Source organism: Carcharodon carcharias, chromosome 19 (genome assembly GCF_017639515.1).
Source record: "Carcharodon carcharias isolate sCarCar2 chromosome 19, sCarCar2.pri, whole genome shotgun sequence".
Taxonomy (NCBI): domain Eukaryota; kingdom Metazoa; phylum Chordata; class Chondrichthyes; order Lamniformes; family Lamnidae; genus Carcharodon; species Carcharodon carcharias.
This window is the reverse complement of record NC_054485.1, coordinates 107,875,218-107,894,251: the sequence shown is the minus strand read 5'-3', so window position 1 is coordinate 107,894,251 and position 19,034 is coordinate 107,875,218. Positions and strand designations below refer to the sequence as shown.

Genomic DNA, 19,034 nt, shown 5'->3' with positions numbered 1-19,034 from the left:
AAGCAAAGCATTCCATCTCGTAACCACTCGATTGACACTGTCTCCACCACACTCTCAGGAAGTGCATTCCAGATCCTAAGCACTCAATTGACCCTGTCTCCAGCACACTCTCAGACAGTGCATTCCAGACCCAAACCACTCGAGTGACCCTGTCTCCACCACACGCTCAGATAGTGCATTGCAGATCCTAACCACTCGATTGAACCTGTCTCCAGCACACTTCAGACAGTGCATTCCAGATCCTAACCACTCGAGTGACCCTGTCTCCATCACATTCTCAGACAGTGCATTCCAGATCCTAACCACTCGATTGACCCTGTCTCCACCAAACTATCAGGAAGTGCATTCCAGATCCTAAGCACTCAATTGACCCTGTCTCCACCACACTCTCAGTCAGTGCATTCCAGATCCTAACCACTCGATTGACCCTGACTCCATAACCTCTCAGACAGTGCATTCCAGATCCTAACCACACGATTGACCCTGTCTCCCCCACACACTCAGTCAGTACTTTCCAGATCCGAACCACTCTATTAAATCTGCCTCCACCACACTCTCAGGCAGTGCACTCCAGATACTAAACACTCGATTAACCCTGTCTCCACCACACTCTCACAGTGTATTCCAGATCCTAACCGCTCGATTGACCCTGTCTACTCCACACTCTCAGACAGTGCATTCCAGATTCTAAGCACTCGATTGACCCTGTCTCCACCACACTCTTAGACAGTGCATTCCAGATACTAAGCACTCCATTGAACCTGTCTCCACCACACTCTCAGACAGTGCATCCCAGATCCTAACCACTCGATTGACCCTGTCTCCACTACACTCTCAGAAAGTGCATTCAAGATCCTAACCACTCGATTGAACCTGTCTCCAGCACACATCAGACAGGGCATTCCAGATCCTAACCACTAGATTGACCATGTCTCCACCACACACGCAGACAGTGGATTCCAGATCCTAACCACTCGATTGACCCTGCCTCCACCACATTCTCAGGCAGTGCACTCCAGATACTGAACACTCGATTGACCCTGTCTCCACCACACTCTCAGTGTATTCGAGATCCTAACCACTCGATTACCCTGGCTCTACCACACTCTCAGGAAGTGCATTCCAGATCCTAACCACTCGATTGACCCTGTCTTCACCACACTCTCAGACAGTGCATTCCAGATGCTAACCACTCGATTGAACCTGTCTCCAGCACACATCAGACAGTGCATTCCAGATCCTAACCACTCGAGTGACCCTGTCTCCACCACACGCTCAGATAGTGCATTGCAGATCCTAACCACTCGATTGAACCTGTCTCCAGCACACTTCAGACAGTGCATTCCAGATCCTAACCACTCGATTGACCCTGTCTCCACCACATTTCAGACAGTGCATTCCAGACCCAAACCACTCGAGTGACCCTGTCTCCATCGCATTCTCAGACAGTGCATTCCAGATCCTAACCACTCGATTAAATCTGCCTCCAACACATTCTCAGGCAGTGCACTCCAGATACTAAACACTCGATTGACCCTGTCTCCAACACACTCTCAGACAGTGCATTCAAGATCCTAACCACTCGATTGACCCTGTCTCCACCACACTCTCAGACAGTGCATTCAAGATCCTAAGCACTCAATTGCCCCTGTCTCCACAAAACTCTCAGACAGTGCATTCCAGATCCTAACCACTTGATTGACGCTGAATCTACCACCTCTAAGACAGTTCACTCCAGATCCTAACCACTCGATTGAACCTGTCTCCAGCACACATCAGACAGTGCATTCCAGATGCTAACCACTCGATTGATCCTGCCTCCACCACACTCTCAGACAGTGCATTCCAGATCCTAACCACTCGATTCCCCCTGTCTCCACCACACTCTCTGACAGTGCATTCCAGATGCTAACCACTAGGTTGACCCTGAAACTACCACCTCTAAGACAGTTCACTCCAAATCCTAACCACTCGATTGACTCTGTCTCCACTGCACTCTCAGGCAGTGCATTCTAGATCCTAACCTCTCGATTGCCCATGTCTCCACCACACTCTCAGGCAGTGCTTTCCAGATGCTAACCACTCTATTGACACTGCCTCCACCACACTCTCAGATAGTGCATTCCAGATCCTAACCACTCTATTGACACTGCCTCCACCACACTCTCAGATAGTGCATTCCAGATCCTAACTACTCGATTGACCCTGTCTCCACCACACTCTCCGGAAATGCATTCCAGATCCTAACCACTCAATTGACCTTGTCTCCAACAAACACTCAGACAGTGCATTCCAGATTCCAACCACTCGATTCACACTGTCTCCACCACACTCTCAGACACTACATTCCAGATCCTAACCACTCGATTGCCCATGTCTCCACCACACTCTCACACAGTGCATTCCATATCCTAAGCACGCAATTGAACCTGTCTCCACCACACTCTCAGACAGTGCATTCCAGATCCTAACCACCTGATTGACCCTGAATCTACCACCTCTATGACAGTTCACTCCAGATCCTAACCACTCGATTGAACCTGTCTCCACCACACTCTCAGACAGTGTATTTGAGATCCTAACCACTCGATTACCCTGTCTTCACCACACTCTCAGGAAGTGCATTCCAGATCCTAAACACTCGATTGCACCTGTCTCCATCACACCTCAGACAGTGCATTCCAGATGCTAACCACTCGATTGATCCTGCCTCCACCACACTCTCAGACAGTGCATTCCAGATCCTAACCACTCGATTGCCCCTTTATCCACCACACTCTCTGACAGTGCATTCCAGATGCTAAGCAGTAGGTTGACCCTGAATCTACCACCTCTAAGACAGTTCACTCCAAATCCTAACCACTCGATTGACGCTGTCTCCACTGCACTCTCAGGCAGTGCATTCTAGATCCTAACCTCTCGATTGCCCATGTCTCCACCACACTCTCAGGCAGTGCTTTCCAGATGCTAACCACTCTATTGACACTGCCTCCACCACACTCTCAGATAGTGCATTCCAGATCCTAACCACTCGATTGACACTGCCTCCACCACACTCTCAGATAGTGCATTCCAGATCCTAACCACTCGATTGAACCTGTCTCCAGCACACATCAGACAGTGGATTCCAGATCCGAACCACTCGATTGACCCTGTCGCCACCACACTCTCAGACAGTGCGGTCCAGATCCTTGCCACTCGATTGACCCTGTCTCCACCACAATCACAGGAAGTGCATTCCGAAACCTAACAACTCGATTGACCCTGTCTCCAGCACACTCTCAGACAGTGCAGTCCAGATCTTTACCACTCGATTGACCCTGCCTCCACCACACTCTCAGGAAGTGCATTCCAGATCCGAACCACTCGATTGACCCTGTCTCCACCACACTCTCAGGAAGTGCATTCCAGATCCTAACCACTCGATTGCCCCTGTCTCCACCACATTCTCAGATAGTGCATTCCTGATCATATCCACTCACTTGACCCTGTCTCCACCACATTTCAGACAGTGCATTCCAGATCCTAACCACTCGATTGACCCTGTCTCCACCACACTCTCAGAGAGTGCATTCCAGATCCTAACCACTCGATTGATCCTGACACCATAACCTCTCAGAGAGTGTATTTGAGATCCTAACCACTCGATTACCCTGTCTTCACCACACTCTCAGGAAGTGCATTCCAGATCCTAACCACTCAATTGCCCCTTTCTCCACCACACTCTCTGATAGTGCATTCAAGATCCTAACCACTTGATTGACCCTGTCTCCACAAAACTCTCAGACAGTGCATTCCAGATCCTAAGCACTCAATTGAACCTGTCTCCACCACACTCTCAGACAGTGCATTCCAGATCCTAACCACTTGATTGACACTGAATCTACCACCTCTAAGACAGTTCACTCCAGATCCTAACCACTCGATTGACCCTGTCTCCACCGCACTCTCAGGCAGTGCATCCCAGATCCTAACCACTCCAATGACCCTGTCTCCATTACTCTCTCAGACAGTGCATTCCAGATCCTAACCTCACGATTGACCCTGACTCCACAAAACTCTCAGGAAGTGCATTCCAGATCCTAAGCACTCAATTGACCCTGTCTCCACCAACCTCTCAGACAGTGCATTCCAGATCCTAACCACTCAATTGAAACTGTCTCCAGCACACATCAGACAGTGGATTCCAGATCCTAACCATTTAATTGATCCAGACTCCATAACCTCTCAGACAGTGCATTCCAGATCCTAACCACTCGATTGACCCTCTCTCCACCACACTCTCAGACAGTGCGTTCCAGATCCTAACCACTCGATTGACCCTGCCACCACCACACTCTCAGTCAGTACATTCCAGATCCTAACCATCGATTAAATCTGCCTCCAACACATTCTCAGGCAGGGCACTCCAGACACTAAACACTCGATTGACCCTGTCTCCAACACACATTCAGCCAGTGCATTCAAGATCCTAACCATTCGATTGACCCTGTCTCCAACACACTCTCAGACAGTGCATTCAAGATCCTAAACACTCAATTGCCCCTGTCTCCACAAAACTCTCAGACAGTGCATTCCAGATCCTAAGCACTCAATTGAACCTGTCTCCACCACACTCTCAGACAGTGCATTCCAGATCCTAACCGCTTGATTGACGCTGAATCTACCACCTCTAAGACAGTTCACTCCAGATCCTAACCACTCGATTGAACCTGTCTCCAGCACACATCAGACAGTGCATTCCAGATCCTAACCACTAGATTTACCCTGTCTCCACCACACACTTGGACAGTGCATTCCAGATCCTAACCACTCGATTGAACCTGTCTCCACCACACTCTCAGTCAGTGCATTCCAGATCCTAACCACTCGATTGACCCTGACTCCATAACCTCTCAGACAGCGCATTCCAGACTCTAACCACTCGATTGACCCTGTCTCCACCACACTCTCAGTCAGTATATTCCAGATCCTAACCACTCGATTGAATCTGACTCCACCACAATCTCAGGGAATGCACTCCAGATAATAAACACTCGATTGACCCGGTCTCCAACACACTCTCAGAGAGTGTATTTGAGATCCTAACTACTCGATTACCCTGTCTTCACCACACTCTCAGGAAGTGCATTCCAGATCCTAAACACTCGATTGCACCTGTCTCCATCACACCTCAGACAGTGCATTCCAGATGCTAACCACTCGATTGATCCTGCCTCCACCACACTCTCAGACAGTGCATTCCAGATCCTAACCATTCGATTCCCCCTGTCTCCACCACACTCTCTGACAGTGCATTCCAGATGCTAAGCAGTAGGTTGACCCTGAATCTACCACCTCTAAGACAGTTCACTCCAAATCCTAACCACTCGATTGACGCTGTCTCCACTGCACTCTCAGGCAGTGCATTCTAGATCCTAACCTCTCGATTGCCCATGTCTCCACCACACTCTCAGGCAGTGCTTTCCAGATGCTAACCACTCGATTGACACTGCCTCCACCACACTCTCAGATAGTGCATTCCAGATCCTAACCACTCGATTGAACCTGTCTCCAGCACACTCTCAGGAAGTGCATTCCAGATCCTAACCACTCGATTACCCCTGTCTCCACCACATTCTCAGACAGTGCATTCCAGATCATATCCACTCGCTTGACCCTGTCTCCACCACATTTCAGACAGTGCATTCCAGATCCTAACCGCTCGATTGACCCTGTCTCCACCACACTCTCAGACAGTGCATTCCAGATCCTAACCACTCGATTGATCCTGACACCATAACCTCTCAGACAGTACATTCCAGACCCTAACCACTCGATTGAATCTGCCTCCAACACACTATGAGGCAGTGCACTCCAGATACTAAACACTCGATTGACCCTGCCTCCACCACACTCTCAGACAGTGTATTCGAGATCCTAACCACTCGATTGACCCTGCCTCCACCACACTCTCCGACAGTGCATTCCAGGTCCTAAGCACTCAATTGAACCTGTCTCCACCACACTCTCAGACAGTGCATGCCAGATCTTATCCACTCGATTGACCCTGTCTCCACCACACTCTCAGGAACTGCATTCCAGATCCTAACCATTCGATTGACCCTGTCTCCAACACACACTCAGACAGTGCATTCCACATTCTAACCACTCGATTGACACTGTCTCCATCACACTCTCAGACAGTGCATTCCAGATCCTAACCACTCGATTGACCCTGTCTCCACTACACTCTCAGACAGTGCATTCCAGATCCTAACCACTCAATTGACCCTGTCTCCTGCACACATCAGACAGTGCATTCCAGATCCTAACCACTAGATTGACCCTGACTCCATAACCTCTCAGACAATGCATTCCAAATCCTAACCACTCGATTGACCTTGTCTCACCCACACTCTCAGTCAGTACATTCCAGTTCCTAACCACTCGATTGCCCCTTTCTCCACCACATTCTCTGACAGTGCATTCCAGATCCTAACCTCTCGATTGCACCTCTCTCCACCACACTCTCTGATAGTGCATTCAAGATCCTAACCACTTGATTGACCCTGTCTCCACAAAACTCTCAGACAGTGCATTCCAGATCCTAACCACTTGATTGACGCTGAATCCAACACCTCTAAGACAGTTCACTCCAGATCCTAACCACTCGATTGACCCTGTCTCCACCGCACTCTCAGGCATTGCATCCCAGATCCTAACCACTCCATTGACCCTGTCTCCATTACTCTCTCAGACAGTGCATTCCAGATCCTAACCACTCAATTGAAACTGTCTCCAGCACACATCAGACAGTGGATTCCAGATCCTAACCATTCAATTGATCCAGACTCCATAACCTCTCAGACTGTGCGTTCCAGATCCTAGCCACCCGATTGACCCTGTCTCCACCACACTCTCAGGAAGTGCATTCCAAATCCTAAAAACTCGATTGACCCTGCCTCCACCACACTCTCCGACGGTGCATTCCAGATCCTAACCACACGATTGACCCTGTCTCCACCACGCTCTCAGGAAGTGCATTCCAGATCCTAACCACTCGATTGCCCCTGTCACCACCACATTCTCAGACAGTGCATTCCAGATCCCAACCACTTGATTGACCCTGTCTCCACCACACTCTCAGACAGTGCATTCCAGACCCAAACCACTCGCTTGACCCTGTCTCCAACACATTTCAGACAGTGCATTCCAGATCCTAACCACTCGATTGACCCTGTCTCCACCACACTCTCAGACAGTGCATTCCAGATCCTAACCAATCGATTGAACCTGCCTCCACCACACTCTCAGACAGTGCATTCCAGATCCTAACCACTCGATTGAACCTGTCTCCACCACACTCTCAGACAGTGCATTCCAGATCCTAACCACTCACTGAGTGAAAAAGTTTTTCTTCATGTCTCCATTGCCTGTTTTACCACTTACCATAAGCCTGTGCTGTCTGGTTCTCGATCCAATGGGGACAGTTTCTCCCTATCTACTCTTTCTAGGCCTCGCATGATTTTTGAAACTTCTATCAAATCTCCTCTCATCCTTCATCTCTCCAAGAAATGCTAACTTCTCCAAACTATCTATATAACAGAAATTCCTCAACATTGTGGTTAATCTCTGCTGCATCCTCGCTAATGCCTTCATATCCTTACGGGAATTGTGGTGCACAGAACTGGATACAAAACTCTACTTTAAGCTGAACCACAAGTTTAACAATTTTATACAAGTTTAACATCATTTAACATAATTTTCTTGCTTTTATACTCTGTCCTGATTTATAAAGTCCGGGATGTTGTATGTTTCATAACTGCTCCCTCAACCTGTGCTGTCACCCTCAATATTTATGAACATATATACACATCATATACACGCTCCTGCAACCTTTTTAGACTTGTATCCTTTATTTTATATTGTCTATCTATGTTCTTCCTTCCAAAATGAATAATTTCTCAATTCACTGATGTTTAACTACATTCTTGGTTTCAATCTCTTTCTTCCAGATTAATTGAGTTATTTTGAAATGGAAACCTAGTTTGCCATGTGATATGTAAAGTACATTCTTACTGATGAATACACTGTTTAGATAATTTTATGAATATTACTGAGAAAGTCAGAGTCCATTCAGTCCACTCAGTCCAATCAGAGTGCACTTGCCACCAGTCAGCACTCTCTTCACATACAGTATAAACTGTTGTTTTCCCTCTTATATTGGTATTCTTGTGTCCCAATGAGTTCAAGACGAAAATCTTTAGCATATCTCTTTTTTCACCAATACTCAATTTCTGTGTGACCAAACAACGACACGTTGTGAATGTGGAGCCTTTACAAAGCCGTGCTTAATAATGTGGCAATTATCAGAAATGGAAGTGACCAGAGACTCATTCGGGATGTTTATATCACTAACTCCACTCCCTTACCACCGATTCCAACCCCCTACCCCAGCCCATGTCGGAAACTGCAGCAGACTGTTCCTGTTTTCACCTCCGAGCAGAGCTCATGCATCTTCTCCATCACAGTGGTTGCCTTTTTCCTTTATTCTCTCATGGGATGTGGGTGTCACTGCCCGGGCTAGTATTTGTTGTCCATCCCTAATTGCCTTTGAACTGAGTGGCTTGCTAGGCCATTTCGGAGGGCAATTAAGAGACAAAGTCATTGTTGTGGGTCTGGAGCCACACGTGGGTCAGACCAGGTAAGGACGGCTCTGAAGAGAAATCATACGGGCGTGAAGTGTTAACTTTATTTCTTTCTCCACAGGCGCTGCTGAGTTTTTCCAACATTTTCTGTTTTTATTTCAGATTTCCAGCATCTGCAGTATTTTGCTTTTGTATAAGGATGATAGACTTCCTTCCCTAAAGAGGATTGGCAATCCAGATGGGTTTTTACAACAATTGATGACTGTGGTCATGGTGACCAATAGCTTTATAATTCCAAATTTATTAATTGTATTTAAATTCTACCAACTACCGTGGTGGGATTTGAACCCATGCCCCCAGAGCATTAGCCTGGACCTGTGGATCCCTATCCCAGTGACATTACCTCCATGCTACCCTCCCCACCTACTTTATCACCCATCACCACCCCTGTCTCAGCCCATTTGCTGCTGAAACTCTCATCCATGCCTCCTCCAAATATAATTAAAACCCTCTCCTGGCTCACCTCTCCACTCCTACCCTGAATCAACTTAAGCTCATCCAATTCCCACTAAATCCTGTCCCCCTATCACCCAGATGCTCGCTGATCTAGACTGGCACCCGGCCTGGTAATGCCTCCATTTTCTAATCTCTTCCTGGTTTTCCAATCCCTCCATGGCCTTGTCCCTCCCTCCCTCCCTCCCTATGTAACCTCCTCCAACCCCACAAGCCTCCGAGATACCTCTCATTCTGGCCCCTTCAGCATCCCCGATTTTAATTGCTCTATCCTTCTTTCTTACGACCTTATTTCTTATGGCCATTGGTGTCCATGCCTTAATGTTCCAAAGCCCAAGGCTCTGGGATCCTCTTCCTAACCCTCTCTGGCCTCAGTGGCTGGCTTTCCACCTATTGCACACTCTTTTTTGACTAAGCTTTCACTCCCTGGCACTTGAAGCTGACTCCTGCTCAGTGCCGAGTTGGTTTTGGGTTTGTGTGTGGGTGGGAATTCCTCGAGGGTTTGCCCGCACTGTGGGGGATTCCCCACTTGTCTGTAAATAGTACTTTCTGCTGTGTCGGTTGAACAGGGCTTTCCAGCATAGCTGGGAGAAGTCCTTCAGACTTTTAGTATGTTAGGGTGATGATGGGGGTGATGGTGGGGGGGTTGACGGGGATGGACAAGGATTCTGCTCCAATTGTCTGAGCTTGCACCCCACCCCCAAGTATCGTTCCCCTCACCATCTCTTCATTTCTCCAGCCTCTATCCCTCTTGGCCCATTCCTGCCCTCCTGCACCCTCCTGTTCTCCTCCAATCCTGGCCTCCCGCGCCTTTCCCGATTTGAATCACACCACCATTGGCGGCAGGGCCTTCGATTGCCTAGGCCCCAAGCTCTGGAATTCTCTCCCTGCGCCTCTCTGCCCTCGCTACCTCACTTTCCTCCTTGAAGAGGCTCCTGTCTGAGCAAGCTTTGGGTCGCCTGCCCTTCATAGCTCAGTGCCAAGACCTGCCTTCGCTCGTCAAAAAGGGAACCAGGCTCATCCTTCGCTGATTGGTCAGCAACAACAAACTGGGGGCTTAAAGCGACAAATCCTCCGAAGGGGCTTTACAGGAGAAAGGGGGGAATATCGGACGCTGGAGGCGTACTGTGAAAGGTTAGGGGCATAGGAGCTGGTTTTGAAAGGAGGAATGTGGAACGTTTATAACCTAGTTTACAAAACAGGCTGAGGGTTGTCCATGGAGCCTTCACATCACCTGGTGGTAGCAACATGTTACTGCAACGCTGCAGTGGTTAGAATTTGGTCCAAAAGTCATGAGCAGCTACCTTTTCCCCCCCAACACATTTTTTTAAATTCTTCATTCTTTCACGGGGTGTAAGCATCGCAGGCAAGACCAGCAATTGTTGTCCTTTCCTAATTGTGCTTCATGTGACTGGCTGTGCTAGATCATCCCCATGGGAAAAACAGTAAGAGTACTGGTCTGAACAGGCAGGTGTACAAGGGCCTGGATCCAGCGCTCGATGGGCACACGGATTCGGCGACCCTGGAAGCGGACGCGTAATGGGCTTCCCGGCCACCATCGGCTCCCAAACCCAACTCGGTGCTGAACAGGCAGACAGGGTGAACCGCACACTGAGAACGGCTCGGCGCTGCCAGGGTGGGGGTGGGAAGAGGGCGGGCGCCAAGGAAAGCGAGGGTGAAGGTCGGCACTTCTGGCGAGCTCCCTGAAGGCAGGCAGCTGCTGGGGAGCTGCATCAGGGAGCTGCAGGAACCGGGCAGGTTAAACGGCAAGAAAAAAATGCAGCAAACTGCGTCTATGTTCCTAACAACAGAACTCAAAAAAACACTCAGACGCCAGGCATCTTTTTAAAGTATATCTCACCCCAAATATTTCATCCCATCCTGGACCAAGGTTGGAGTAAAAAATGTGAAGCCCCCCCAGGCTGATTGGCCCATTCGCCATCTGTATAAAGTGGACGGCTAACGTAAAATCGCAGTCAGTAGGCTTTTTCATGACCTTAATTGGCCCTTTAATTGTTGGCAGGCATGGTTCTGACTCTCGCGCCCACCAACCTCAACATTGTCCGGGTGTGTGTTGATGTGGGGACACGCACCACTTGGCGCAATTTTAGGTACGTTGTAATCTCAGAACGCAAAATTCAGGCCAGGGTATACAAGACCAGTTTTTACCCATTGGGGTTTCAAAGGTGAGTTAAGAGTCAACCACATTGCTGGAACCATATGTAGACCACACCAGGTAAGGACAACAGATTTCCTTCCCTCAAGGACATGAGTGAACCAGATGGGTTTTTACAACTTTTGATGCTAGTTTCATGGTCACTATTACTGAGACTAGCTTTCAATTCCAGATTTATTAATTGAATTTAAATTCCACCAGCTGCCAGGCTGGATTTGAACCTATGTCCCCTAGTACATGAGCCTGGGCTGCTGGTTTTATTGGCCCCAGTGACTTAATCCCGAGAGCAGCATCTCCTATAAAGCAATAATGATCAAGCATTGGTTCAGGAACATCATCAATGGCTTATTTAATCTCTCACAGGCCAGAGCTCTTTACGAAAACCATATTATCACATCGGAAAATGCTTTACGGGATACGTTTTAAGAATCTGACCTGTTCCGGCTGCGTGCTCTGTCTCTGCAGAGAGACACGTTTATCCACTGAGGAGTTTGTGCAGTGGCACATGAGGCTGTTTTCTCTGGATTTTCCCTATTTCACTGGTGATCCCTGTAGCAGGAAACTGAGCAGCCACATTTTTTACACTTCACAGCTCAAACTATACTGAGGAATTTGGTTATATTGGAGTAAGGGTACGTGCTGATGTATCCCGCCAGTAACCCCCCACCGACACCCCACCCCACACTCTCAGCTGCTTTTGCACGACCACAGACACGAGGGGGATCTAAGATGTCAGTGTAGATTGGCAGCTGCAGTGAGTGGCCGGAGCTGGCTGTTTGCCCGCTTTCGCTCTTTGCCACAGTCCACACCGTGTTTCCATTGTGCCACGTCTGCCAAAAGTGCTGACCACTCGTCGGTGCCGCAGTGGACTGTGTTTCACCATTCCAACACCCGTCCCTGCACTGTGAGGTAGAGGTAGGCTCAGCACGAGACAGGGAGGATGCGACTTGAGTTTTCAGACCCAGAGAGGGCTTTTCTGATCAGAGAGCAGCCCCCCCTTTATCCTATATGAGGCATGAGCTTGGACCCATCCGGTAAACAGGATGAGGGTCGCCTCACGACCTTTCAACCCCTAGCATCAAGTGGTGTGATGACTCGCGAGGTGGATCAGTCCATCTGCGCGAGCATGCCGGGTTTCTGAGCTTGGCATGTGGACTTAGTAGCTCGTACCCGTACAGGCAGCTAGACTTCAGAGAGCCGGCTGCGGAGGGAGCTGGGAGTGGTAAGTGGAAGGAGCAATTCAATGGAGTGGGAGAGGGGGAGAGGTTTCAAGAAGGAATTCCAGAGCTTATGGCCCAGGTAGCAGGACGCTAGAATTAAGGAATTGTTACAGCAGAGAAGAAGGCCCATCTTGGTCGCAGTGGCTCTCACCCACCTTCTCCCCATGGCGCTGTAAATTCTCCCTTTTCAGTTAATAACCCAATTCCTTTTGAAAGGGGGAGATGATGGCATCATGGTAATAGTGTTGGACTGGTAACCCATAAGGCCCAGGATAATGGTCTGGGGACATGGGTTCAAATCCCAACAGGGCAGCTGATGGAATTTGAATGCAGTTAATAAATCTGATATATAAACCTAATCCCAGTAATGGTGGCCATGAAACTATCATCAATTGCTGTAAAAACCCATCTGGTTCACTAATGCCCTTTAGAGAAGGAAATCTGCTGTCCTTACCCGGTCTGGCCTACATGTGACTCCAGACTCACAGCAATGTGGTTGACTCCTAACTGCCCTCTGGTATCACCTAGCAAGCCATTCAGTTCAGGGGCAATTAGAGATGGGCAAAATGCCCATGTCCCATGAAAAATTAAACATAAGATTGAACCAATGTCCACCAATCTCTCAGGCAATGCATTCTAATGCTCACTTGGCATGAAGATGTCCCATTGCTTCTTTTGCCAATCACTTTAAATCTTTGTCCTCTGGTTCTCGATCCTTCCAACAGGATTTCCCTATCCATACTGTCCGGACCCCTCATGATTTTAAATACCTCTAACAAATCTCTTCTTAACATTCCCTGAAAACAGTCCCGACTTCCCCAGCCTATCTACATAACTGAAGCTCCTCATTCTCGTGAATCTTTCTGGCACCCTCTCTAAGGCCTTCACATCCTTCGTAAAGTGTGGTGTCCAGAACTGAACGCAATACTCCAGTGGAGGCCTCAGCCAGTACTTTATACAGGCGATGACCATCTCCAATAAAAGAGAATCTAACCATCACCCCCTGACATTCAATGGCATTACCACTGCTGAATCCCTCACTCTCAACATCCTGGGGGTTACCATTGGCTAGAAACTGAACTGGACTAGCCATATAAATACTGTGGCTACAAGAGCAGGTCAGAGGCTGGGAATCCTACAGTGAATAACTTGCCTCCTGACTCCCCAAAGCCTGTCCACCATCTACAAGTCAGGAGTGTGATGGAATAGTCCCCACTTGCCTGGATGAATACAGGTCCAACAACACTCAAGAAGCTCCACACCATCCAGGACAAAGCAGCCCTGCTTGATTGGCACCCCATTCACAAACATTCACTCCCTCCACCACCGACACACAGTAGCAGCAGTGTGTACCATCTACAAGATGCACTGCAGTAACTCACCAAGGCTCCTTAGACAGCACCTTCCAAATCCATGACCACTACCATCTAGAAGGACAAGGGCAGCAGATACATGGGAGCACCACCACCTGGAAGTTCCCCTCCAAGTCACTCACCATCCTGACTTGGAAATATATCGCCATTCCTCCACTGTCGCTGGGTCAAAATCCTGGAACTCCCTCCCTAACAGCATCGTGGGTGTACCTACACCACATGGACTGCAGCGGTTCAAGAAGGCAGCTCACCACCACCTTCTCAAGGGCAATTAGGGATGGGCAATAAATGCTGGGCTAGTCAGTGATGCCCACATCCTGTAAATGAATAATAAAAAGCAAATAACGCAACTTCCTTGACCTTGTGCTCTGTGCCCTGGAGTGTGACAAAGGGATTGGGAGATTGACAAGAGACTGGAGTGGGAGAAAGTGGAGGTCTCAAAGAGCTGGAGAGCACTGGGCCATGTTGTGTGAGCCTCGTGTCCTGGCTGAGGTGACTGAGCTCAATTCCGGTTTTCGTTTCAGGCCTGAAGGGTTGGAACCTGAGCGGTGAACTGCAGTTCCAGCCCCTGGAGTGGGATTTTGAGACGGGGATGGCCTACTCGAACATGGGCTATGCCAACGGACACCTCTACATCCCACAGAGCGGCCTCTACTACGTGTACTCCCAGGTGGCCTTCTACCTACCCTCGTGCGAGGAGCTGAGCGCACAGGATCTCAACTGGGGGATCCTAACCCACAACGTGTACAAGCGGACGGACTCCTACCCCGAGCCCACCCCACTGCTGACTGCCACCAAGTCGGTGTGTGAGGGCAGCCTGGGTGACTGGCATGTCACTATCAGCCAGGGGGCCCTCTTCACCCTGCAGGAGCGTGACAGGCTCTTTGTCACTGTCAACAAGGCGGCCATGGTGGAACATATGGAGCAGAAGACCTTCTTCGGAGCCTTCATGTTATGAATGTTCGGTGGGGGTGTGGGGTGTGGGGGGTGCGGGGGGTGGGGGGGCGGGATGGTGGTGGTGGGGGGGTGGGTAGCGGTGGTGGGGGGGCGGTGGGTCCACCATGGCCAGAGTGAAAGGCTTTCCCCGATTTGGGGCACCTCCTGTCCGAGGGGCGATCGAGCGAGGGAGTAACTGTTTGCCCTGTCAGGAGGATTGGGAGCCATAGGATGGAAGAGGACAACTGGTAAAGGAACAAGCTGAATGCATTGCCTGAAGGTGGGAGGTAGGCAGAGGAAAAGGCCATTCAGCCCATCAAGCCTGCTCCACCACGCAGCCAGAACACAGCTGATCTAGCATCTGAACTCTGTCTACCCAATTTGGTTTCGTGCCTTTTTACAATTGTAAAAGTCAGCGAGCCCCCGTTTAGAATTTGCTAATTGGTCTGGCCTTCCCAACGACATTCATATCCCATAAACAAATTCAACAGAGAAAGCCTTAACAGCTTCGTGGGGTGGGGGGGGGGGGCAGCAGCGAGAGTCTCAGATTCCCGCTTCCCCTTGTGTGAAGGGCTGCATCCTGAGATCACCCCCCCCCCACCAACCCCCCCCAGAATGTCCTCGCTCAAAATTTGAGGGTCCTCCCTCTTGCTCAGGGCTGCGCCCCTTTGAGCGGATTTATTTTGAACTGAGTGAATTGTCCTGATCAGGAATGCACTGTCTGAAAGTGCGATGGAAGCAGAATCAACCATATTGTAAATCCCCTACCCAAGAGAGACTTAGAAAGGGAAGAGCAGAGGGAGTGGGACGAATTCTTTCAAAGAGCCTGCATCAGCAGAGTGGGCTGAATGGCCTGCTGGGGTCTGGACAATTCTGTGGTTTGTTCCCTGTCCTGTGATTTGTCGGGATTCAGGATGTACTGCTGGCTATACAGACCCATTACAACCGGCTCTGCAATCAAAATGCAGCATTAGTCATCGATTAGCAAGGGTGTTGATCTATGTTTGTACCTGACCTTCACCCGTTTGGGCAAAGGGGTTGAGCTACAAGCTACCCTCTGAACCCTCTGCCCTGCCAGAGGTTTCAATCTGGTTGGGTGCGGAAGTTACCTGGGAAAAGAGATGTCCATGGTGCCTTTCCCAGCCTCAGAGCATCTCAGAGCGGTTTCCGGCCAGTGAGGTATTTTGGAAGTGTAACCTCTTGTAATGTGGAGAGCTTACTATGGACGTTCACTGTAATTTGTTAACAAGTTGGTGCTCAGGCTACTCAATGTTGTCTGTTGCAAACTCTGCAAGACGTTCACAATAAACTGCTCCTGATTGGAAGATTCCACCATTTAGCAAACTGCTTGTGAGTCCATTGTACCCCGAAATCTGCAGCAGAACACACTGGGTACGGCATCAATCTACTTCAGCCTCATGGCTGAAACTCACCATAACCACGCGCCTTCACCACTCTTGTTTTCGCATTTGTTAACAAGCTGCACTAAATCCCCTTACCTGGATGAGTGCAGCTCCCACAAAACTCAAGGATCTTGACACCATCCAGGACAAAGCAGCCCACTTGATTGGCACCACATCCATAAACATTCACTCCCTCCACCACCGATGCACAGTAGCAGCAGTGTGTACCATCTACAAGATACACTGCAGGAATTCACCAAGTCTCCTTAGAAAGCATCTTCCAAACCCACAACCACTACCACCTAGCAGGACAAGGGCTGCAGATACATGGGAGCACCACCACCTGGGAGTTCCCCTCCAAGTCACTCACCATCCTGACTTGGAAATATATCGCCGTTCCTTCACTATTGCTGGGTCAAAATCCTGGAACTCCTTCCCTAACAGCACTGTGGGTGTATCTACATCACGTGGACTGCAGCGGTTCAAGAAGGCAGCTCACCACCACCTTCTCAAGGGCAATTAGGGATGGACAATAAATGCTGACCCAGCCAGCAACACCCACATCCCATGAATGAATAAAATATTGAGTGTTTTGTGACAGCAGCAACCTACATTAATCTAGCGCCTTTGATGCAGTCAAATTGCCTTAGGTGCTTCACAGGAACGATTATGAAAGAAAATTTAACACCGAGTCACACGGGGAGATAGTCAGTCCGATGATCGAATGCTTGGTCAAACAGGTAGGCCTTTAGGGAGGGGTGCCATTGTATCCTTATAACCCTCCCTCACTGATGAATGAGTTGTGGCCTCATCCTAACAATTCCCTAAACTTTCCCCTCACTGAGTTATGGTCAATCATTAGTGTAGGAGCCTCTGCCTGGCCTCAAAGTTCTTGCCTCTACTTGGTACCAATGGTGCGCAAAAACTCGGGTATTGTTCCACTAAATGTGGCACACCTTTATTTATAACACTAGGGAATGGTACATACTCAATGCTGGTTACCTAGCAGCCCTGCGAGCTGGAGTGTGACTCTGTGGCCAGTGAGCCAACAAGGTTTCCCTGTGTGACATGAGTGTGATTGACCAGGTCACTTTAACCACTCCAGCAGCAATGTTTTTTGAGCTTTCACTTTATGCTATTTTTTTGCTGTGGGCCTGTGCCATATAGAGCCTGTTTTTGGCCCGTTTAATTGGTTTTCAATTACACCAGTGTCTCTTCCCTTGTCTTCATGCCCTGGACCTCTCACTGGGCTGTGCTGGGAGGAATAGAGCTAGCCTGGCTCTGCTTTGTTACCCCTTACATCCTTATCAATCCCCAGGCAGGGATAGACAGACATCCTTTACTCCCTCTAATGAGCACAAAGTGGGGGGCTCTCCCTTTCTCACGACTCGAGGCCAACTCTCCTGAAGCGTTATTCATTTTGCAGACCGTGCTAATTCTGGCGAGGCTGTGTCTTGACTAATTTACCCATCCTGCCCTGCGCCCACAATGCAGCTCTTCCTGTGATTTCATTCAGGGTAATGCTTTTCTATAGTGCTTCATGTTACTCCCATGAGACAGACTCCACAAACACAGTCACCAGGCAACCTTCCTACATTCATCAAAATAAATGGAATAACAAAACACAGCGTGGAAAAACTGAATAGTGCATTAAAAGGGTATAAATATTACATTGGCTTACATTAGTTTATCAATGAGTTCTGGAAGCTTGTTCACTGGTTCCCCCAGTCATACTGTCCGCCAGTGAAACCATTGTGTACCATGGGACTGCCTAGCCCAGGGAGCAGAAGATATAAGCAGAGGGCCAGAATTTGACAGCCCTGTCACTGTGGGGAGGGGGCCATAAAATGCGGTGAGCTATTCTAAACTCCATTGACTTTGGCAGAACCACAAAATCCCACTGGCGTAAGATTCCAACTCAGGAGTAGCACAGATGACCCCCTCATGCCTCAAGCCTGCCCCACCATCCAATATGATCATGGGTCAGCGTCCACCTGGGTTCCAATTTCCTACCATTCCCCATTTTCCTTCATTCCCAAAGATCTACGAATCTCTATCTGGAATATGTGGCCTCCTGAGCCTCTGCAGCTCCCTGGGGTCGAGAATTGCCAAGGGTCATGATCTTTGAATGAAGATATTTTGCTGCCTCTCGGTCTGAAATCTGAGGTTGGGACTCGATGCTCCAGACGCTCTCACAAAGGGGGAGGCAGCCTCTCAGAATCCGGCCCTTTCAAACAATCTCAGAACCCAAAATGCTTCATCGAGAGCAGGAATTGAGTTAGGTCAGGAGGTGGGACTCATTGGTGCAGCGTAGTGAACACACAATATGCAAGTATTTACAAAATTAATGTGTGTAGGATTACAGTGCAAGCTGCAGGGAGACTGTCACATGTGAGAGCTAAGTAGCAGCACATCGTGCAGTTTGAGCTATTTTTGTATTAGTTTTTGTTCTGAGTATAGTTTTGTATTCAATATCCTATTTGATTATTGTGCCTGCAACAGGATTTAAGGGATTGTCATTCAGAAATGAATCTTAAACAATAATGTGATTCATTACCTTAAAGCAATATCGTTACCTCCTCTGGGACTGGGTGGGACAGTGGGTCAGGCACTGTCCTTACACCCTCTGGGATTGGGCAGTGGGTCAGACACTGTCCTTTCCCCCTCTGGGATTGGGCAGTGGGTCAGACACTGTCCTTTCCCCCTCTAGGACTGGGTGGGACAGTGGGTCAGACACTGTCCTTTCCCCCTCTGGGACTGGGTGGGACAGTGGGTCAGACACT

At 49.0% G+C, this 19,034-nt stretch overlaps 1 protein-coding gene across 1 annotated transcript in view; it reads left to right on the top strand.

Moving 5' to 3' along the window:
• The window catches only part of LOC121291734 (tumor necrosis factor ligand superfamily member 15-like), a 32,760-nt gene extending 17,875 nt beyond the window's left edge, over positions 1-14,885 (top strand). Inside the window, exon 4 of the mRNA XM_041213239.1 lies at positions 14,437-14,885. Coding sequence (XP_041069173.1) covers positions 14,437-14,870 — 434 coding nt within the window. The 3' untranslated portion in view covers positions 14,871-14,885. The remainder of the gene's footprint in view (positions 1-14,436) is intronic.
• The last annotated feature ends 4,149 nt before the right edge of the window (positions 14,886-19,034 follow it).